This window comes from Microcebus murinus, chromosome 7 (genome assembly GCF_040939455.1).
Source record: "Microcebus murinus isolate Inina chromosome 7, M.murinus_Inina_mat1.0, whole genome shotgun sequence".
NCBI lineage: Eukaryota > Metazoa > Chordata > Mammalia > Primates > Cheirogaleidae > Microcebus > Microcebus murinus.
Genome location: NC_134110.1, coordinates 77,421,712 through 77,446,221, shown reverse-complemented (window position 1 = coordinate 77,446,221; position 24,510 = coordinate 77,421,712). Strand labels below are relative to the sequence as shown.

The 24,510-nt window shown below is 35.4% G+C and overlaps 1 protein-coding gene across 3 annotated transcripts; it reads right to left on the bottom strand.

Moving 5' to 3' along the window:
- Window positions 1–5,149: 5,149 nt before the first annotated feature.
- On the bottom strand, window positions 5,150–24,459 carry ZFAND1 (zinc finger AN1-type containing 1). 3 transcript variants are annotated; one of them, XM_012740007.2, is made up of 8 exons: window positions 24,408–24,426; window positions 21,330–21,372; window positions 20,686–20,725; window positions 18,451–18,578; window positions 18,273–18,364; window positions 17,084–17,205; window positions 6,622–6,777; window positions 5,150–6,518 (listed from the first exon to the last, which is right to left on the bottom strand). In XM_012740007.2, exons 5-8 carry the CDS (start codon window positions 18,307–18,309, stop codon window positions 6,348–6,350), a joined length of 486 nt encoding a protein of 161 aa, XP_012595461.1. In that variant the 5' UTR covers window positions 18,310–18,364; window positions 18,451–18,578; window positions 20,686–20,725; window positions 21,330–21,372; window positions 24,408–24,426; the 3' UTR covers window positions 5,150–6,347. The 3 variants fall into 3 exon arrangements, with proteins under 3 accessions (XP_012595461.1, XP_012595458.2, XP_012595459.2); XM_012740004.2 differs by having other exon boundaries at window positions 5,152–6,518; window positions 24,386–24,459; XM_012740005.3 differs by having other exon boundaries at window positions 5,152–6,518; window positions 24,312–24,455.
- Window positions 24,460–24,510: the final 51 nt, after the last annotated feature.

Genomic DNA, 24,510 nt, shown 5'->3' with positions numbered 1-24,510 from the left:
TTTCTGGATCAAAGTCCAGTAGGAGGGACTGCTGTACTTTTCAAACAAATGCAAAGCTATCTAGTGAGCGACACAACCTGTTTAACTTGTAGGTAAGAAACTTTAAATGCCATGGCATTTATCAGATTCAATTTATTACAACAGAAACCCAATCCCTTTCCTCCTTACTGCCTCATTTCTGCCAATGAAAAAATCAGCCTCTTATTCACTGTAATTTAAAACCTTGGTGTCCTTTTTTAGTTCTCTTTCTTGCTATGAAAAATTTACACGAAAAGCAGTCAAGATCAAAAAATCCATAAGATATTGAGGAGGCCTGGAGATCAGTGTTACTATTTTATTCATTCAAGTTAAAATCAAATATTAATAAATATTCACTGAATATCTGTTTGCTTGGGGAACTGAGCTGGTGGCTGGCTATATATACCATAAGTGCTTAAGCCAGATGCAGTCTCTGCTTTCCTGGAGCTTAGTCGGGTAACCTGTTAGCAATAGTTAGAAAAGTACAGAGCCCATAAACTAGTCTTGGCAGAATCCTTAGGTTGCTAATAATTTTTCTACAACTCTAAAGGGTGATCATATCTGTCAGGCAAAAACTGAAATGGTTTTTGGTGTCCTTAAGCAGGAAAATAATTTCCTGGATTGCTACCAGCTGACTTGTGAATATAGGGAAAGTAGGTGGTTGTTACCATGGTCAAAGTTATACCCAGGTTAAAGGGCCACTGCTACTGGCCACTCAAAGCCTGGACACTCAAAGCCTAACACGGTGGAGCCATGGAAAGACACTGCATTAATTCTAACCTCTTATTCCTTATTTGTAACACTATTTCCTGTTCACAGTTATGAGCAAGAACATTCAATGGACTCAACTTAGGTCATATCCTTTGGTTGCCAGGGATAAGGAAAAGCATCAGGTCTTTTGGACTTCAACCCACAGACTCACACAATTGTGTATTTCCAAACAAGGGGAGGGTGTTCTGATGCTAAGCAGAAAACAGACAAATATATAGAAAAAGTAAACAACTATCTACTGTTAGGCAGGCTCCTGCCTGTAGTCCTAGCCCTTTGGGAGGCCGAGCTGGGAGGATTGCTGGAGGTCAGGAGTTCCAGACTAGCTTGAGCAAGACCTCATCTCTACAAAAAATAGAAAAAGTAACCAGGCATGGGCCTGTAGCCCCAGCTCCCCAGATACTCAGGAGGCTGAGGCAGGAGGATCACTTGAGCCCAGGAGTTTGAGGTTGCAGTGAGCTAAGATGATTCCATTGCACTCCAGCCACCAGGACAGAGTGAGAGTCTGTCTCAAAAACAAAACAAAAAAATCACAAACAAAAAAAACCCCTATATGCTATTATATTGAACATACGGATCTAGCATTCTCCGAACACATGACCATTTCAGCAGATCTTCATGTAATCACTATGCAACCGGTATTAAATGCAACCGTTTCTATTAAGTATTTTAGATCGTATTTGCTCCTCAAAAATTGTCAAAGCCATTTTTATCAGACATTTTAACAAATTTTGAAAAATGCTGTTTTTGATGTAGGTTAATTTTTTTAATGCAATGGACTTTAGATATTCCAAATTTTATTTCCCTGTACCACATTAAGAAAAATAAGATACATTGTACTAATGGTGAGAATAGGGAATAAAACTAAACTGTTCAGTGATTTTTTTTCTAGTTAAATTGCCAAACAACTTCCCTATTTTAAAATCACAAAAAGAAAACAAACATGAAATAAAAACTTCATAAAACCTAAGTTACAATTATAATTATGTGATCAAATATCATGATTCATAATTTTTATTGCCTGAGTCAAATATGTGAAGTATGTCACTATTTTTCCTTCAGATTCCTCTATCTGCAAACATTTTTCTTCTCCAGAGTCTCCAAATCCTTTCCTTACCTGAAAACTGTAAAGAATAAAACTTGAAAAATCTAGGGGATAAAAAAATCTGATAATCTGGCAGTCACAAGTACACAGTTTGTCCAAAAATTTCATTGAAAATGTATTTTGAAAAAAATATGCATGGGTTTAAAATTTTTTTTCAGCAAAATAAACAAGTACTAATTTGATATAACATGTCGGTACTGGAACTAGTTTGAGGCACGAAAAAGGATAAGACATCAGTTTGAAAAGAGCCCCTTTATCAGAGCAACATGAATTCTGCTAAAATTGAAGCAAGAACATCACATTTATGGTGAAGCTCGGATTAAAAAACAGTGAAATCATCTATGTTTTACAAAAGGTTTATGAAGACAGTGCCCCAAAGAAATCAGCAGTTTACATATGGATAACTCATTTTAATAAGCTTATGTAATTCTGACTGAAAAAAATTACAGTTGAGCAAGTTTTCCAATTGATGGGTGACAAAACTGTTGCATCCTGATCAGCTGCAGACAAGAGGAAAGCTTTCAATGGAGATTTTAACAAGTGGGATCAAGATCCTGAAGCATTTCTTCAAAGAATTGTACTAAGAGATGAAACCTTTGTACTAAGAGATGAAAACTTTGCCAGTATGATCCTGAAGACAGAGAACAACCAAAGCAATGACTACCAAGAGGTGGAAATGGTCCAGAGAGAATATAGGTGGATGACTGGTCAGGAGCAAAGGTCATGGAAACAGTTTTTTGGGATGTTCAAGGTATTTTGTTGTTGACTTTCTAGACAGCCACGGAATGATAATATCTGCTTATCATGATGGAGTTTTGAGAATGTCAGCCAAAGCTTTAGCAGAAAAATTACCAGGCAAACTTCACCAGAGAATTCTTCTTTGTATGACAATACTCTTGTTCATTCCTCTCATCGAAAAAAGGCAATTGTGCAAGAGTTTCAATGGGAAAGCATTAGGCATTTACCTTACAGTTCTGATTTGGCTCATTTTGCCTTGTTTTTATTTCCTAATCTTAAAAAATCTGTAAAAGACACCCATTTTTCTTCAGTTAATGATATCAAAAAGATTGCATTGACATGGTTATATTCCCAGGATGCTCACTTCTTTAGGGATGGATTAAATGGCTGGTCTTATGGCTTATGAAAGTGTCTTAAACTTTTTGGAGCTTATGCTGAGAAAGAGTTTATATTTTCTATTTTAATCTTTATATTTTTTAATAAACTTTTTGACATTCCATTATATTTCCTGCCTGATTGTTTAAACTGAAACTCATTTGTATCATAGTTTTATTTTTACTACTTATTTTAATTTTAAACCTTTTATTCCCCCTTTCTGGATTTTCTACTTAAAATTTTAGTTGTTTGCAAGCAGGTGGTAAGATATTAGAGTGGGGTGGGAACAGTGAAACCCCCAAATTTCATGAATTATCATAACTGGAAGCCCTAAAAAAAAGCCTAAGATGTCTAAGTTCAGAGCAATGCGGAAATAAGGAGCTTAAGGACTGATCTCTCTCTCCCACACCTTGTTCTCTTTAAGAGACTACTCATGCTGGAGCCACTGGTCCCTACTGTGGGGACTATTATTGACTATTGGCTACCAAGGATGCTATTAGCTGTGTCTCTTCCAGACTAGTTTGCTCCACTACGTGGGACCTGACCTAACTTCCCACCAGTAAGCCTACTGACATAAGTCCTATACTCTAGGCTGCTTTTGTCTCTTTTCTGTCCAATTATTAATAGGACCTCTTCTTTCTCCCTTGGTCTAACTTGATCCCTGCCATCCTTACTTCCCATTTTCTCAATACCGCTAGTTTTTTTCTGGCATAGTTTTAGTTCAAATCATGAGACACGGGTGATCATCTGTGTGCAAGTAATTATGGCAAATATTAGGTGTTAGTTTGTTTTGAAATTTTCTGGTATCTGGGAATATACATAAGGACATCTACCTCTAATTTTCTAGTTCCAATAAAAGCTATTGAAACATAGCTATACTTAATTACTATCTACTAATTTGACACTTGCTGCACTTCTTTGTATTACAAGTATAGGCAACACCATGTTTTATGGCACTTTATTGTGCTTCACAGATATTGCATTTTTTGTAAATTGAAGGTTTGTGGTATTGAGCAAGTTAATCGGTGCCATTTTTCCAATGGCACGTGCTTGCTTTGTGTGTCTGTGTCACACTCTGGTGATCTTCTCAATACTTCAACTTTTTCATCATTATATCTGTTATTCTGATCTGTAATTAGTAATCTTTTAGGTTACTATTATAATCGTATATAGTAGAAATAGCAAAACAACAAGAATAGGAGTATAGCCTGAAGATGTGACTGAACTGTTGCAATCTCATTACAAAACTTGATAAAGAGTTGCTTCTTATGGAAGAGCAAAGTGGTTTCTTGAGATGGAATTTACTCCTGGTGAAGATGCTATGAACATTGTTGAAATCACACAGAAGATTTAGAATACTCCACAAAATGAGTTAATAAAGCAGTGGCAGGGTTTGAGTGGATGAACCCCAATTTTGAGAGAAGTTCTACTGGTGATAAAATGCTATCAAACAGTACTGCACATTACAGAGCAATCTATGAAATGAAGAGTCAATAGATGAGGCAAACTTCATCATTTGTTATCTTATTTTAAGAAATTGTCACAGCCACCCAACCTTCTGCAACCACCACCCTGATTAGTGAGCAGGTAACAGTATCTAAGCCAGACTCTCCACGGGAAAGATTACCATTTGCTGAAGATTCAGATGATTGTTTGCATTTTTTAGCAATAAAATTTTTTTAAATTATCATATGTGTATTGGTTTTTACACATAATGATACTGCATATTTAATATACTAAAGTATAGTGTAAACATATGTTTTAATACACTGGGAAACCAAAAATTGTGTTACTCAATTTATTGTGATATTTACTTTGTTAAGGTGTCTGGAACCAAATCCGTAATTATCTCCAAGGTACGTATATATATATGCCTCTTCACTGTATCCATTATGGCAATTAGAAATAGATCTTTATATTTAGTAGGTGCTCAAATTACTATGTTAATGAATGAATGATAAGCAGGTGATAAAAGTCAAAAATTATTAATATTTCCATTCCTCACATGAAAATAATATGAAGAATTAGAAAGAAAATAGATCAAATGAGCATTCTGAGTTTATTCCTTCTTAAATTTTTTATTAATTAATTATTAATTATCAATAATTATAATTTTTATTAATTATTTAAAATTTTTATTTTAGCATATTATGGGGATACAAGTGTTAAGGTTACACATATTGCCCATACCCCACCTCCCCCCTCGAGTCAGAGCCTCAAGCGTGACCATCCCCCAAACATTGCACATCTTACTCATTGTGTTTGTATATACTCATCCCCTCCTCCCCCCTCCCACCTGCCCAACACCCGATAACAATTCCTATATGTCCACTGAGGTGTTCATCTGTTAATACCAATTTGCGGTGAGTACATGTGGTTCTTGTTTTTCCATTCTAATTAAACCTAAAGCTACTAGACATGTTCATGACAATTATAATAGAAAAAGGGAAAAGAAAAAATAGAAACAATTTATATTCCCTCCATATAGTAGTACTTTGTTGGGAATAGATGGAAGACATCAGTTAAGAGCATTCATTTGAATTTGTTTATAAAAAATTGGCATGTGTTTTTCTTGGTATCTATAGAGAAACAGTAATGAAGTTGAAATAACCTATTTTTCTTTGTATTTATAATATATTCATATTAACAAAAAAGATGAATCCTACTGGAGGGGTATCTTTAATCAGAAATATGCCCCAATGCAGTTAAATGACACCTAGAAAATCATTTTCCCTTCCTAAGCCTGACATTCCTCATCTAAAACTTAGAAGATTGAATGAGATGATCTCTAAATTTCTATAACTCATGTACACACAACAATGGATACATCATAATTTAAGTAGATAGTAAACCTTTACTTTCTGCCTCCATGATGCTAGGCTTGGCCATATGACTTGCTTAAAGTAAAAATGATGCATGTATCATCTGAGAGAGGGCTGAAATTTCTTTCATCTCTTTTCCCTCTTCCGTAAGAATGGCAAAGTGCCCAAAGAGGGCCACTACTTCAGCTTCAATCCTGGAATAAAGATGATGTGGAACAGTGCTACAGCCAAACAACAGATGACGTTAACCCACCAGAAGATATCTTTGTTTTTATTACTACAGCATAACCTAATAGAAGCTAATTAAATACAAGAATTTGCTAATAATTGAGTTTCAGTTCATAGTTAAATATTAAAACACAAAAAATCAAATGCAACAGAAAACCAATAATATAAAATATGGTAAAATGGAAATAAGCAAAAAGGTAACTTTAAAAAATAACAGTATTTATAGTAAAATAAATTAACTTAAAATATACATAGAATTTGCCTTGTGATTTCTGGCTTGTATCACTGAATGACTATTCTAAGTAAGAATCAACATTTTTTAAAAATAGTTCTTCATCATTAAGATATTCCAAGATAATATTTCCACCATTATATAAAGGACAGTCCTCCTTAGTAATCCAGGTTTCCAAAGTATGATCCAAGGGTAAGGCTTCTCCTGAAGTAATGTGACATAACCTCAATTTCTGTGAAGGGAGAAATCAATCATATTGTAATAAACACACAGACTTGTATAGAACTTCTAGATCTTAAAAATTTTGGGGAAAAATTATTATAACTAAATGTTACCTTAGCTGTTAATTTGTTATTGTCATTTTTGAGACTGGCTAGAGAAGCTGCAAAGTCTATGACCTTCCCAATACTCCATCGGTGGCAAAAGAACATTGCTTTGCTCTTCACTTTGCTGCCCTTAGGCAAGAAAACTTGAAAGTAAATTCTTTCTGTCTGTAAAAACAAACACAAAAAAATTAAAATACAGATTATATATATGTAAAATAGACATCTCTGGTGTCATCTCTTCCTCTCTTCTTCTGGTCAGAGAAGATTTACCCTCTAACAATGCAACTCTTAGTTGGGAACTGACCAGAGTAACCCAGCATCCACCTAAATGCATGGGGATATGACCACGACCCTGGCCAGGGTCATCTGTGCAAAGACAGGCATGTGTCCTACGTTAGGCCAATCAGGGTCTGTTCCTGGGATTTTATATTCAAAAGCTGAGTGGAGAGAGACAGCTCTCTTTTTTCTGAGTTTTTAAAGTCTTATTGAATTAAATCTGGAGTGGCCTAAACCCCTCACCCCACAGCCATTCCCAAGCCAGTTTGGAAAAAGTCCCCTTAAATAAGAAAAAAATGAGGCCAATACAGAAAGAGAAAAGACAAGAAAATAGAGGGATTCTTTTAACATAATTTGAGTGCCTGACTTTGGCTGTCCCCAAGACCAGATCAATCTGTCATTCCCCATTATATGAGGAGGAAAAGTTGTTTTGATTGTGCTTGTTGGAATTGAGTTTCTGACACTTGGAATTGAAAGATTCCCAATATATATAACATTTCTTTTTGTGTGAAAGATCTCATTACATATTCCGAGCCAGTAAAACTTTGGAGAAAAACGAAACTTAGAAATCAAAAACAAAAAACCCAAAATCATATATAAGTACCTTATAAACAAAAGAGAGGAACTTTGAGATGGTTTGTCTAGTATTCTATACATTATCTTTCTCCTTGTAGTGTATTTTCTTGCCTAATTAGCAAATGCAGGAAAGTAAGTATCGGAGCAGAGGTGCTTGGCCTTTAATCTTCCCTGATTCCTAAAAAATACTTTAAAACAGTGCTAGCTTTACAGATCAATTCCTCCTACATCAAAAATTTCGGCATAACTGGAGTGTATCTAAGTTATGTGGGAAAGATCATAGTTATTTTTTAAAATAATAGATTCTACACAATTCCCATCTCAGCACTAAGGAACTGAGATTTGTTGCAGACCCAGAAAGTGTCATTATTTCAGATTACAAGCATTAAAGGGCAAAAACAAGAAATCATTGGAAATTTAAGCTTTGAGCTAACTCTATAACCAAACAATCCCTGCTCTAAAAACAAAGAAGTAAGAACGTAAATATGGAAAGAGAAAATTTAAAAAATAGAGCCTTATGTAAAAAAAAGAACAGAAAAAGAAACAGAAATGCACAATGATAGGCAGGCTGAGACACTGGTGCTCAGGGCTTGGGAAGAGGAAGAGGTATTTATGAGCGCAGCTTGTGGGCAAATGGGAAATATCCCCCCACAGGGGGATAAAGATAAAGTCTTCGTTCAGGCTCACTGCCTGGAAGCAGAAGCTAGTGTGGGACCTGTGCTCTAGAAAAGGAGGCTAAAGAAGTTGACTTAGGATATTGCTTATATAAATTGATAGTTAGGGAGGCAGAAAAGCACAGCTATAACCCCCTGACAGTGAACAAAGACAAGGTCTTCTAGCTCAGTAAATGCATCTGTAATAACCTGAAAATCTTTGTAGGACAGAAACACATTCTGCCAATCTCAAATTTGGATTTTGAATAGCAGTCCTGGTTGGAAGGGGCGGGAGGGGGAAGAAAATGCAAAATTGCTAGCCAGGAATTGGCAAGCAAGCAGAGACAGAGATATGGAAAGAACCTCCTACTAAAGATGAACATGTACAGTCGGTGAACAAATTTCAAAACAAACTGCAGATTAACTCATTATGGGCAAATGCAGACAACTGAACTTTAAAAAGACATTAAAATAAGTTATTTTGGGTGCACAATGAGATAAAAAGAAGTAAGCAGTCATGAAATCAAAACAGGCAGAAATGAAAGAAAAAATATGAAGATACAATTTGAAATATAAAAATTAGGCCAGATGCAATGGCTCATGCCTGTAATCCTAGCACTCCAGGAGGCCGAGGTGGGTTGATTGCTCAAGGTCAGGAGTTTGAGACCAGCCTGAGCAAGAGTGAGACCCCATCTCTACTAAAAAATAGAAAGAAATTAATTGGCCAACTAAAAATATATAGAAAATTAGCCAGGCATGGTGGCATGTGCCTGTAGTCCCAGCTACTTGGGAGGCTGAGGCAGGAGGATCACTTGAGCCCAGGAGTTTGAGGTTGCTGTGAGCTAGGCTGATGCCAGGGCACTCTAGCCTGGACAACAGAGTGAGACTCTGTCTCAAAAAATAAATAAATAAATAAATAAAAAGAAAGAAATATAAAAATTAAAATATATAATTTCTGGAATGAGAAACTCAAACAGGATAAAATTCTACAGTCCTCAATAAAAAGGCTTAATTAATTAGAAGATGGATTTGAGGAAGTCATTGAGAATGCAGGAGAAAGACATACAAAGAAAAAAATTATATTAATATATCCCCAAAATATGTCAACAAGAGTTTCATAAGAGAAGGAAAGGTGAAGAAGCAATATTCAGAGAAATTATGACTATAATTTTCCAAAAATTAAATATGTACCATCAATGTCAAGCTGGATAATTAAAATAAATCCACACCTAGAAACACTGCATTGAAATTGGAGAATATCACAAATAAAAATTTTATAAGCTACCAAAAAAAGATAGATTAACCATGAAAAGCAACAAAAATAAAATCAACAACAGATGTCTCCGTAACAGTAGATGACAGAGTATATTAAAAGAGTTGAGGCCGGGCGCGGTGGCTCACGCCTGTAATCCTAGCTCTCTGGGAGGCCGAGGCGGGCGGATCGCTCGAGGTCGGGAGTTCGAAACCAGCCTGAGCAAGAGCGAGACCCCGTCTCTACTATAAATAGAAAGAAACTAATTGGCCAACTAATATATATAGAAAATATTAGCCGGGCATGGTGGCTCATGCCTGTAGTCCCAGCTACTTGGGAGGCTGAGACAGAAGGATCGCTTGAGCCCAGGAGTTTGAGGTTGCTGTGAGCTAGGCTGACGCCACGGCACTCACTCTAGCCTAGGCAACAAAGCAAGACTCTGTCTCAAAAAAAAAAGAGTTGAGAAAGTCTAATAGATAATCCAGCTAAAGGTGAGGGCTTGTTCAAATAAAAAAGACTGATAGAGTTTATGACCAAAGACCCTTATTGAATGAACTATTAAAGTATGTCCTTTATCAAAAATATAAGTGATCACGCCTGTAATCCTAGCACTCTGGGAGGCTGAGGCGGGCGGATTGCTCAAGGTCAGGAGTTTGAAACCAGCCTGAGCAAGAGCAAGACCCCGTCTCTACTATAAATATAAAGAAATTAATTGGCCAACTAATATATATAGAAAAAATAAGCTGGGCATGGTGGCACATGCCTGTAGTCCCAGCTACTTGGGAGGCTGAGGCAGAAGGATTGCTTGAGCCCAGGAGTTTGAGGTTACTGTGAGCTAGGCTGACGCCACGGCACTCACTCTAGCCTGGGCAACAAAGCGAGACTCTGTCTCAAAAAAAAAAAAAAAAAAAATATATATATATGTGAGTTTTAAGGAAGGAGAAACTGAAAAATATATATATACATATATTTGTTAATTTAAATAGCTATTAAAAATAATTTTTATGTTTTAACAAAGATGATACGATAGGAGATATTCAACTGGATGAAACACATCAAGCTCTTTATTCAGGAGGAAACAATATCAAGTAACTTTAGACTTTTAGAAAAAAATAATTATATATGGTAAAATTTTAAGTACATACCTATTATCACCACTATTATAAGACCTATTGAAGATGATAGATAATATATTACAAAAAAATCTGGTATAATTATTGAAAAACAAAAGTTAAAGCTATTCTTACTTGTTAATGGGGTATGACTGTACAATTAGGAAACTGAAAACACTAGTAGGAAAAGAAACTTCTACAATTAATAAAAGAAGTTGGTGATGTAGCTGAATAAGATGAATATTCAGAACTCAAGATTTTTTTTTTTAATTTATGAGCAGTAAGTGTTTGCAAATAGAAGTAGGAACAAATATTCTCTTCACAATGGAAGCAAAAACCATAACATAAATAGCAATGAAAATAAGGACTATGACTTACAGGAAGAAAAATATAAAATGTCACAGAAAGCAATAAAACATCTGAATAAATGGAAAACATATGAAGGTACTTATAGGAAGACAATGTTATAAAAATGTCATTTCTCCCAAAATTTACGTATATCAAAATCCAATATGAGTCCTTCAGGAATAGATCAAAGTCATGCCCAAAGCCTGATTTATTTAATAATCAGTGATGGTAAATAAAAATAAATAAAGACAATTTATTTAATAATCAGTGATGGTAAAAACTAGCTAAATAACTAGAAGAAAATAAAATTAAGCCATTAGTTCATAAGTTCATATCATATGTAAAAAAATCCAGATGGATTAAAGATTAAAAAAAAGAAAATAAAACAAAAACCCTAAGGAAAACCAAAACAGGAATGAAAAACAGACCTTAGAAAAAATTAAAATATTGGTATGTCAACAGGAAACATAAGTGAAATCAATACATTTGACAGATTTTGAAAAAATTTATAAAGCAGATTTTTTTTTTTTTATACAGAGTCTCGTTTTGTCACCCTGAGCAGAGCGCAGTGGAATTACAGCAGCTCACTGCAACCTCAGACTCCTAATCTCAAGCAATCCTCTTGCCTCAAGCTTCGGAGAAGCTGGGACTACAGGCATGTCCCACCACGCTCAGCTAATTTTTCTATTATTAGTAGAGATGGATCTCGCTCTTGCTCAGGCTGGTCTTGAAAACCAGAGCTCAAGCAATCCTCCCACCTTGGGCTCCTAGAGTGCTAGGATTACAGGCATGAGCCACTGAACCTGGCCCAGATTGATTATTTATAAAGGCTAAATACCTATTATAGTCTAAAAGCTTCCATAAGTTGACTAGACAAGGTGTAAGAGAAATGATCAAAGGATGTGCATGGGCAATTCAAAGAACAGCAATTCCAAATGACTAGAAAACATATTAAAAGATGCTCAGACCGAATAGTAGCTCATGGAAATGCAAATTAAAGTAATTATAAGATATCTTTTTATAGCCACGAGACTAGACTTAAAAATTGAGTGCTAACAGCTACTGGAAACCATGGAAGAAGGGTACTTTAATGTCTGGCCACAAGAGGCAGTATACTGACTTGGTTAGGATGGTAGGCTCTTCTCACCTGAGTGATCTTAAGCAACACCTAACACCAGATTACTTATCTGTGAAATGATAATAAATATATCACAGAAAGAGTGATAAGTACTAAAGTACATACCTTTGACACATCAAACACATTCTTGGGAATTTATCCCACAGCAATAAAAGTATCAGACTGAGGCTACTTAGCACTGTAGCCAAAACTGGAAACAAAACAAATGCTCATCATTAGGAAAATGTCAAAATAATGTCTGTCACAGGACACCTACACACAGAATATGATCCAGCTTTTAAAGAAAACGACTTAGAACCATCTGCTCATTGAGGGAATTTCTACCAGGCATTAATGGGAGGAGGATATATTTAGAGAAGGATCTATATAGAAAAGGATATATAATCCACCCAAAACCTTCTTTATTTTCATTTCTAGCCCTAATCACTATGTGACATGTTATATATTTTACATGTCTCACCCCAGTGGAATATAAACTCCTTAAGGGCAGGTACTCTGTTTCATTCATTGCTATATCCCCAGGGCCTGGTATATAAAAAGTATTCAAAAAAACATGTGTGGACTAAATGAATGATGAAATTTTTACAAAATGATCACTGAAAGACACTCCTTATGCCTTTCATACACATATTAATATAAGAAGAATACATATCCATTTATTTAAAGTTATACACATGTACGCACACATACACATATACATGTATGTATGTATATATGCAAATATGTGTGTACATGTGATTATATATATTATTTATGAAAGCATGTATGAATAAACACACATAGACACATATATATCTGTATATCTATATCTCCAAACACACACAAACATTTATGGTAAGGGGAAAAACTTAGGTCTAAAAACTTGTGGAGTACTCTATGATGTATTATGACATGCGTGAAGAACACTGTCTCTGAGGCCTGACTGCCTGGTTTCAATTCACAGTTCTCCACTCAGTGGCTATGTTACTAGCAAGCTACTTTGCCTTTTGGGGCAAGAGTTAAAAGAGTGCATACTTTATAAGCTTGCTGAAGGATGAAACACGTTAGAAGAGTGCCTGGAACAAAGTAAGTGTTATAGAAGTTTTTATCACTACATTTTAAGTAACAAAAAAATTACAAAATAATGTGAATAATATTGGGTACTTCAGAGCAGGTCCTCTCAACTTTGTCATGTTAACATTTTGGACCAGAAAATTCCGTTGCCGGCCATGTTCTGTACACTGTACACTGTTTAACAGCATCTCTGACCTCTCCCCATTAGATACCAATAGTACCCCATCCCCAACTATGACAACCAAAAATGTCTCCAGACATTGCAAAATGTCTCGTAAGGAACAAAATCACCTTCAACTGAGAACCACTGCTTTAGGGGGATGGAAATGGATGAAGGACACAGGAGAATGTGTTTTTTTTTTCCTATATACATCTCTTAATGGTTATACTTGTTAAAAGCATGTACCACCTTTGTTATTTTAAATAAACTTGAAACAATAAAAATATTAAGGATAATCATCAAAATAAAAAAACTATCAATGGTTTGTAAAACAGCAAAATAAATTGAAGCAATACAAAAGATGACAGGAAAGAGAAAGAAAATGGAGAAAAAGTGATGAGCAGAAAACATAGTATGGAAGAAATAGGTTCAAATGCACCAGTGATCACAATAAATATAAAAGGATTCAACTCACCTATAAAAGAGAGATACTATCACACTGGATTAAAAAAACAAAGTCCAGCTATATGTGGCTTACAAGAGATACCCTAAAACAAAACACACAGAAAAGTTCAATAAAAGGGATGAAAAAAAGATGTAATAGTTAAATATTTATCAGAAGAAAGGTGGCAAAATAATATAATTCAAAATAGGATTAAAAGCAAAATTTGTAAAGAAGATATAACAATGAAGAAATTCTATGCACCTGATAATATACAACTCAGCAAAAATCATTATAATTACCAAAAAAAAAAAAAAAAAGCTAATAAAACCACATCCATGGTGTGAGTTTCTTCTTTCTTTCTTTCTTTCTTTCTTTCTTTCTTTTTTTTTTTTGTGGAGACAGAGCCTCACTCAGTCATCCCAGCTAAAGTGTAGTGGCACCATCATAGCTCACTGGAACCTCAAACTCCTGGGCTCAAGTGATTCTCCTGCCCCAGCCACCTGAGTAGGTGGGACTACAGGCGCATGCTACCATACCTGGTTAATTTTCCTATTTTTTGTAGAGATGGGGTGTTGCTCTTGCTCAGACTGGTCAGGAATTCCTGACCCCAAGCGATCTTCCTGTCTTAGCCTCCCAGAGTGCTAGGATGACAGACGGGAGCCACTGTGCCTGGCCCATAATGGGAGATTTTAACAGATCTGCGAGACCGATATATCAAGTAGACAAAAAATTAGTAGTGTACACACACACAGTGCACACACATACATATATGCATATATATGGCCAGAAAGATAATACAAATGATAAAGCAAACAGGGCAAAATGCAAATAATTGGTACATTAGGGTAAAAGATATGGAAAAGTTCTTTGCACTATGGTTGCAACATGTGTGTGTTTGAGATAATATAAGAGCAGAAATCAGTGAAACAGCAAGGAAATAGAGTTCAATAAAACCAAAACATGGTTCTTTGAAAAGACTAAGAAAAAATAAAGATAAGCCTTTAGCTACTGTTTAAGGAGGAAAGAAAGAAAAGTATAAATGAAAAATATTAAGAATGAAGTGAAATGACTAAAGACATAATAGAGATTTTGAATCATAAGAGAAAAACTTGGACAGTTTTATAACAATAAATTGAAAAACCTATATCAAATAGGAATTTTTTAGAAAAATACTATTTTCCAAATTGACTTCAGAAGAAATATATTACCCAGAATAAACTAAGATTTAACACATTGGAATAATATTCAAAATTCTCCCCTCAAAAAAGAAAAGAAAACAGATGTAAAGGTCATAAGACAGTGTTACCAAACCTTCAACAACAAATAATCCCCTCCCTTGACAACTATCTCAAAGAATGGGAAAAAAGCCATTACATTTGAGTATAATCTTCCTAGTAATATCATTTAAAAACACTAAATAATATATTAGCAAATCAATTTACCAGTACATTTTAGAAGAATTATATACCAGTCAAGTGGTTTATCCTGGAATATTTGGTGACTTAACAGAAAAATTAATCAATATAATTTATCACACTGATAGGGAAAAGACAAAGATTTACTAGATATAAGAAAAAACTTACAGGAAAGTTTAATACCCATTCATGGCATCAATTCTCAGCAAATTAGGAATAGAAAGGAATACTGCTATTCTGTAAAGGCTACTATCAAAAATCTACTGCAAATATAATACCTAATGAAACTTTGGAAGCATTTTCATTAAAATCAGAAACATGATGAGAATGCCTGCTATTACCCATATTATTCGACATTATTCTGAAGATCTCAGCAGTAAGACAAATAATGATAATGAAAAAAAGAAGTAAGAGAAAATTGGGGGGAAACCCCTCACAAAAACTGGCATTTGCTGAAGACATGACAGCACAGAAAACATCCCAGAAAACCTACAAAGAATGGGAACTATTAGTAACTTATTTGCTGGACAGAAAGGTAACATGCACCAACCAGCAATAACCAATTAGGGAAATTTAGTTTTTAAAAAAGATATTATTTATAATGACAGCAAATATTATATATAGAGTCTAAGAATAAATCTAAGAAAAGACATAGATATTTCTGATAAGCATTATAGAATGTTACTTCTATAATTACATATAAAAGAAGACCTCAAGAAAAGTTGGAAAGACAAATCACAGACATTGATGGGAAGAGTCAAAATTCTAAAGATGTCAACTATCTCTAATATAAAGTTTGGCACAATGTCTATCAAAATGACAATTTTGCAGAACAGGATAAAGTGATCCTAAAATTTTTATGAAACGATAAATGGCCAAGAACATATACAGTAGAAAGCACTGAAAGAGACCAATCAGTGCAACCCTGTCAATAATAAGTTGACAATATCTAGTAAAGCTGAAGATAAGCAAATCCTATAGCCCAGTTTTTCTATTTCTAGGTATATTCCCTATAGTAGCATCTTTTAATCTGGTGTTTTTAATCCATCAGGGGTTGGAAAATCAATCTGGTAAGTTCTGACCAACATCCTTAAATAAAATAAAATAAAATAAAATAAAAACAACATAAAAGTATGTAAGACACATCAAGGCTATCACTTAATGAAACTGTGTTAAGGTATGCATGTATGTACACATATACTGGGCTGTGAGAGAAAATAATTGATATTGTGAAGTTTTAAAGGTACAGTCCTAGAGAAACTCTTCTATACATACACAAGGATGTTCATTGTAGAACAGTTTATGCTACAAAAAAATAGGAAAAAAATGAATTTTGCTTATTAAGAGAATAAACACAATAAACACAGATATATTTATACTATAGAACAGGTGTCCTCAAATTACAGCCCGTGAGCCACATGTGGGCCACCTAGCACATTTATCTGGCCCGCTGGGTGTGCCAGGTGTTTTTGCCACAGCTGCCTGTCCTGCTTAGCAGCCGACTCGTCCAGGGCCCACAGTGTGCACTCTCCAACGGTCTGAGGGACAGTGAACTGGCCCCGTTTAAAACGTTTGAGGACCCCTGCATAGAATAATGTACAACTGTCAAAATGAATAAATTAGACTGAATGTCTCAGCATGGGTAAATGTTAAAAACATGATGCCAAGTGGGGGGGAAAAAAAAACAAGTTGAAGAAGGGTACATATGGTTCATAGCCTTTTTTTTTTTTTTTCCTGTGTAGAGACAGGGTCTCACTATGTTGCCCAGGCTGGTCTTGAACTCCTGGTCTAAAGTAGATCCTCCTGCCTCAGTTTTTCAAAGTGCTAGGATTACAGGTGTGAACAGCAGAGCTCCTGGCCTCTGCTGTTTCCATAAAGGAAAAAACTCACAAAACTATGTATTATTTTTGTAGACATATACCATGTAATAGTAGGAATGATACATATCATGTTCAGGTTAGTTACTTGATGGGAGGGAGAAAAAAAAAGAGGACTTCAACTATATTTGGAATTTTCTTGTTTTTAAAAATCTCTAAGACCAACCTGAGGCAATGACTTATCCCCATCGGCATGCATCTTTAATTTCATCAATGCAACCTTTGCAGCTGTTTCACTATTTTTGGCTCCTTTCCGTCGTTTACTTGTCGTCTCTCCTGTCTTGGAATCTAAGAGATTAAGTGCAAGCATGGAAGCACGTGAGAACTTTTACATTGCATTTTTCAGAGTTTTATTATAAAGCATTTATTAACTATGGCCCTGAAATGTACACAAATTACACACAATAGAAATATAGAGAGATCATATTCATTGTATAGGTATTGTATTTATATGACCAATGGAAAATATCACTGAGGTTGATCTAAGCACTTTCCACATCAAAAAATTCACTGTTACATGCTTCTTTCCAACTTAAGCCTGTTTAAACTAAAGCAGCCACTAATGCTTCTGCAGAGAACCTTAAGATTTGGTTATGGAGGATTTCAACAAAGGAACTATCCTTAATTTCAATAAAGGAACTATCCTTAATAATCCTTAATAATTAAGGATTAATCTTTAATCCTTAATTAACTATCCTTAATCCAAATCCTTATTTCTTTAGAGAAATAATTGCTTGAAAACTCTACTTAAAAGGCATTCTTTTATATAAATGATAGTTACATATTGTTAGTATTACCTTAAGCATCCTTCCAAATTTGTTGCAATGGCCTAATGGTATTTTAGTATTTTATTAATGATAGGTAAAATCTAAGAGACATTCATAGAAATCAAATGATACCATAAGAGAAAAGAAAGCACAGGACAGAACTATCCTATTCATCCTAAAATTAGGATGAAAATTATGAACTAATATATTGGCCAAGAGATTGATCTAAGTCACAGATACATTCTTTCCGAGTATCTCATATTATCAACAGGAAAGTTGACTAGAGTTTAATCACTAGAGAAAGCAATTGGGTACTTCAATCTCATGAATACCATTTCTAGCCACAATGGTTAACTAGCTGATCTAAGTGACCCAGCCAAAGAGACCCTGGTGGGGGTACTTCCAAACAATTTCCAAATTTTCATTGGTCAGGCAGACCTTGTGAGAAATAACATCACAAGAATGTTATCAAAATGCAAGTTATGACCATCAAGGCTGTTACTTGGTAAGAGTACATAAGCACAAGCTCTGGAACTAAGAGTATACAGCAACAAGGAGAGCAACAAAACAAGCTTTTAAAATACTTACCAATAATGTCTTTAACAAGTTTCTGAGTGGCAGCCATTCGAGGCTTTGGGATTTCCAGTTTTTCACACTCATGATCTGATTGATGACGGTGTCTATTAGCAAGAGAAGAGTGACACTAGTTCACGCATTTGTATGTAACTAAACAGATACCCAAAGCATGAATGGTTTAAGGGATCACCTTAGGCAGAAGTTTTTCTCACAATAAGGACATATCACTGCAACAAGTTCTCTTTCAGCACAGTCCTTAAATGAGCATGGGTAAGATTTATGTTCATCTGTCTTTAGTCTTTCATTGATTATAGTCACCTGAAAATGTAAAAGGGGGGAAATGGCATTATATTTCACATTTAAAGCAAATCAATGAGTCTATGTTGGAAGACAGCATCCATATCATTTTTGCTTAAACTTATTAGAGCAAGTTACATACTCTCACATAAAGATTATAATGAATGCTTATGTGAAAATGATTACTGTGCTGTTCTACATTTTCATATTTTTCCTACTGTGGTATATTTATCGTGTAAGTAAAGCAAAATGACTATTCAGTTACTCTCTGCAATTTTAATCTACTTTGTAAGGAGTCCCACACAATGATGCCCCCATATTAATATGCTCCAGTGATCCTCCTGCCTCAGCCTCCCTAGTAGCTGGCACGCGCCACCACACCCGGCTAATTAAAAAAAAATTTTTTTTAATTGCCCGGCTAATTTTTTTTCAATTTTTAGTAGAGATGGGGGTCTCCCTCTTTGCTCAGACTGGTCTCGAACTCCTGACCTCAAGCAATCCTCCTGCTTCAACCTAGCAGAATGCTAGGATTACTGGCATGACTCACCATGCCTGGCCTACATCAACCCTCAAATGGCAAGTCACATCTATCTTCTATACTGATTTTAGGAGATTAAACATTAACTCAGGGAATAAAACACTAAAAAATTATATATTTATCCATGAGATAAAGGGTTAAAGATAGTTTTCATAATCACATATCTTTCTCTATGCTCTGTTTCATATTTCATTACCAGGAAATATTCCATCCCAGGAAGAGAAGATTTTATAGGATTAAAAAAATTTAGATCAGCCAGGCTATTCTGAGCATTAAGTAACCAGCTGAATAAACTTAGAGAAATAATTGCTTGAAAACTCTACTTAAAAGGCATTCTTTTATATAAATGATAGTTACATATTGTTAGTATTAACTTAAGTATCCTTCCAAATTTGTTGCAATGGCCTAATGGTATTTTAGTATTTTATTAATGATAGGTAAAATCTAAGAGACATTCATAGAAATCAAATGATACCATAAGAAAAAAGAAAGCACAGGACAGATTTATAAACTATAAGAAACATCAGTAAGTTTTACTATACAACTCTGAGTATTTTCTTCTAATTAATCCTGCATAAAACCAACATATTAGGTAATTTTGATTTTCCTCAAATAGATCATATAAACTTCAAAGGGTCAGCTTTTGACTGATAACTTACACTTGAAAGGGTCAGATTTCAACTGAAGCTCATGTAACCTTAATTTTCAATAAATGAGAAAACAGATGTGAAAATCCTTGGCAGAGTGCGTGGTAAATGGTGGGCAGGAATAAATATCCACTGAAAAGTTTTAGAGGCAAATGCTTCTTTCCCACTGGAGTGAATTCAGCTTAACTCCCTGCCTCTCTCTGCCCCAGGAGAGATGGAACAACTTATTTGGTTGTCAAATTTAAGAAAATTGCATTAGGCATGGGGTGCTCCACATTCTTTTTTCTCTTGGAACTGAATTGCCTTCAGGCAGAAAATCAAACCTGGTCAGTACTGCTGTGACTGGTGGGCAAGTCTGCCCAAACCTGAATTTCCCTTGCGGACCCAATCGGCTCTACACTAAGCCTCATCATTCAACTTATTCTTTATCATAATAGGGTGGTATTTTGGCTTCTATGTGCCAGGCCATTCTTAATCTATGATTTGTTCAGAATTAGGGTGGGAATTTCATTAGACTACAGGTTTGTTCCTGGTGGTCTAATGCTAACTGAACCAGAATGATTTACTACCACAGATCCTACATTCAGGCACCAGTGAAAATGAATACAACGGTGAAGGAAACAGTCAACTGGAGGGAGTATATGGTGAGGACATTAATTCCAATGTATAGTCATAAATATATAGCCTGCTGTAAATGGGCCGCCTAAATAGAAATGTTAAGGAATAAGAATTATGAGTATAAAAAATTTAAATACCAAGTAGATAAATTTTTCTTTAAGATAGTGAAAAATAATATAAATGAAGCAATAGCTCCTTTATATAAACAGTTTAGTATGCCAAACTGTAAACTCTGGTGCATTGACTGGCTTTCAATCTAATCAAATTCTGTATGAAAGTACATGAATACAAATATGTTTTATCAAATTGAAAAATATTAACATACCTCAGAGCAACCATGAGACTCCCTGCTTCTGTGTTCAAGGCTTAAATAATTTAAAAAAATAGCATTCATTTACATGCAAATAACATACTTAAAGATAACTATAGTATTATGAGATATTTTAATGTTTAGTATTAAGATACATTATACTCACAATATATTAATAACTTTGCATAGATGAAAAAACTGAAATGTCAGATAAATTAAAGATGGAGCAAATAGTCTCAAAAGTTTTAAAACAAATGTTCAATTTCAATATGAGTAAAAGCAATTCACCATGCTAATATACTTTATGAAAATACAAACAAATCTTTGAATTTCTTTTATTCCATATCTGGGCTTTAAAAAAATCATATGCTTTATATTGTGGATATTATTTTCTCCTTGTAATTAAAAATATAACTTTTACATAAATTTGCACGCATAACCCCATTTCTGGAAGCTTAAAGATTAGTCACTTATGTGAATTAAGTTATCAGAGCCTATGACTAATCTGTTTCTTTTTTTCCCCAATTAATTGCTAAACTGAATATCAAATATCAATGGACAAAGTAACAATTATTTAAAATCATTTTAGTTTTAGAAATAAACCCCCATATTACAAACACCAAAATTATGCCCAAATCCTGTATAAAACCTTAACTTACCAAAATATTCCTGAACAACCATCGCAAATAAATGGAAGAAAATCTAAAATTGAGGAAAAATGTATGTACCAGTCAGTATCTGATTTTGATTTAGTTTTTTTTTAAGCAAAATAATCTTAAAGTATTGGACCACCTCTACAGGAGAACTTCCCTTTTTGACTAATATCCTAGCATAGCAAGTCACTACATAACCATTGTTAAACAAAAGTCACCACCACCTCAATAATGCTGAAAGTAATTAGATTACCAGGATATATAATAGATATTATTTGTATTTGCTTTGCTAACTCAGAAAAAAAGAAGTTCTGGCATTTTTCCTCCCCTTTTTTGTTTTGTTTCCCAGATTTACTAAGTGTTGCTTTTGACATCTGTATACTGCAAAAATTCTGCATTTGGAGTAAAACCCTGGGTTTCAATTCTGATTCCACAGTTTACTAATCTAGCAATGCTAGGCAAGTTACTTAATAGCAAAGCTTTGGAGATATATATATTTGATATAGTATATAGTGTATGTTTTTATATATGTATATAAATATAAAAAACCAAAACTCTATTATTAGGTAATAAAAATAGAAAGATATAGACAGGTAGATAGATAAATATATATATGGAGCAACTGAAATAGATATAAGCATACAGTTTCTGTGTATATATGTTGGAATGCACGTGTGAATAGACCTGTATCTGTATCTATGCTGTAAACCACATACCTACCTGATAGGATAATTGTAAAAACCAAGTGAGATATATATAAAAGATCAGAATAGTAAGATAGTAACAATAATTAATAAAAATAATACAACAATTAACTTCTTTTGAGTATGCTCAACTCAGACAAATACTATAGTGACTGAGTAGAGATGTTTTCAAAGAGATTCCAGAAATTAAATAAATGGATTGAAATTTCAAAATTAATTGCTGATTTTTTTTTCCTTGCTGTTGAGGAATATCTGAGTTAGGACCAAGTAACTAAGTAACACCTAAGTTAGGAACTGAAGGTTTGACAAACACATAAAAGTAACTATTCTTAGATGTGGCAACTAACTATTGCTCATTAGATATAATCAATCATTCTCTAAGATGTTTTCAATACACATCATTTTAAATTATAGTACATAGCCAAGAGAAGCTGGAAATATCCAATTACACCACTTTTACAAAATGAAAAGCAGGGGGTACTGTTCAGTCCTACTTTAGAGAAATCTACAACTGCCTCACAAAGATCTCATTTCACAAGTATCTTAACCCAAACAGAAAGAGGAGGTCCTATTGTAACCAAAAGGGACCTCTGGATAATTATGCCTGTGGAACAAGAAGGCTAGACTAGTTCTTTCCTTACCTGAGAAGTGGCTTAATGAACTGTCCCTGTTATTACTAAAGCATGATACTGTGAGCTTCTTTCATACCAAGAAATTATGGATATATTTGTTAACAAGAGAAAAGAAACTGAAGCATACAATACTGTATTCTACAAATTTTTTATCTTTTTTTAATATGGAAAAAATATACATCTTTGCTGTTTTGAGACTTTTGGTAACCAAGTTAAGTATTGGATACAAACCAGGAGGGCCCGGGGGAAAAGTTAAGATCAAGATAATTTCCCAGCATCTGATACCATACTTCTATCTGTCCAGAAGCTAGATGAAATTTAAGATACCCACATAATGTACTCTAAATCTTAACTCTTTTCCACTAGTCCGAAAGAGATAGGCCCTTGCCTCATCTCAGTTATTGACACTAAAGGTACATGAAGTTGGAAAGGATGATGAACTATGTCACAGATAGTACAGGTGTGCTGGATTCACTAGGGGGAATCAATCAGGCATACCAGATACACATAACTTATAGTCAAAACCCAAACAACTAAGCTTCCACAGGAAAGGACTGCACACAAACAGGTTCTTATGCTCTGAGTGGCTGGTGATCAGCCAGTGGTGAAAGACACATATACAGAGTGCTACAAGAAACAAGAACCTAGCAAGGATTGTTGCCTGTCATTGCCCACAGCAGACATCACTAATCAATATGGCACTCCACTGAAACTGAGTTAAACCTCAGAGTCCTTCTCAACGCAGGGATTCAGACACTTACTACTAATGACAGACGCTGCAGTGGAAGATGAAATCTGTTTGCTACCTTATGTAGTATGTGCCAAATGTGATGGCACACATTTGGCACGAAACCCAGGTACCAAAGACTGAGCAGTCTGTGTGGGTCTGATACTTCAAAACCTTGCCTGTTCTAGGTGTATGTCATCCCGAAGCCTGTGCCACATGACAACATTACTTCAGGCTATGTTTATTTCAAGTTTTCTCAGTTTGAAGGAAAGAGACCATCACCTATTATTATTGATGCTCTCTAAAATGTATCTTGCTAACTAGTCTGAAAGGTCTTCTGTGTAAAACACTGTAGCTTATACCCTTATGTGGTTCCAGCACCAAAATCAATGATATGTAAATGTTTACTCATTTACTCAAACACTGATAATCAGAATCACAGAATGACCGAGCTGGGAGAGCATAGCGATCACCTGATGGAACAGACTGAGGATCAGGATCCCTTTGAGAATGTGATGAGAGCTAAAGGGCCTTCTCACAGACGCTCATCTACTTACTGAGAAGCCCATGAACACCAGGTTAAAAACGGATCTCGCCCAACTCCTTCGTCTCACAGATAAGAAACAAACAGGGAAACAAAAAGTTTGGGGAAGTGGCTTTCCCAAAGTAGCAGTGGCAAAGCCAGAGGGGAACTCTCCCAGACCTAAGCGTCCTCCCTCCCCGCGCTATTCAGAAAGGAGTGTGCTCCACGTGATCCAGCGGTGTGCTCCGTGCACTTCTACCGCACCGCGCCCTCGAAAATCAAAGCGAACATTTTCACCACAAGTTTCTTCAAAGTCTCTGGGAGCAACAGAAAAAGCACCAACACATCTCTCTGCAGACTCAGAAGAAATGCGCCTGCCCCCCTGCTCCTCAGACCCCTCACCCGCCGCCACCATCCGCTGAGTCAAAGCGGGGGCCCGGGTCTCCCGCGGCCGGGCATGGGGACTCCCCGATCACCTCGCTGTCGACAATGCTCCACCTGGCAGTGTTGCCCGATGTCCAGCTCCGCCATCTCTGCGACGTCGTAAGGGGCGGGACGGAGGCGGAGGGGGCGGGGCAATGGCGCGCGCGCAGAGCCTGCT

What these genes read in the sequence shown, in the direction of transcription:
- ZFAND1 (XM_012740004.2), bottom strand. Translation starts at nt 24,440, where the DNA reads ATGGCGGAGCTGGACATCGGGCAACACTGCCAGGTGGAGCATTGTCGA. An exon ending in GGAGCATTGTCGACAGCGAG is followed by an intron (nt 21,373 to 24,385) that starts GTGATCGGGGAG and finishes CCTCAATTTTAG; the next exon opens with ATTTTCTTCCATTTATTTGC. An exon ending in GAGAAAAACTTCTGCCTAAG is followed by an intron (nt 18,365 to 18,450) that starts GTGATCCCTTAA and finishes TCTTGCTAATAG; the next exon opens with ACACCGTCATCAATCAGATC.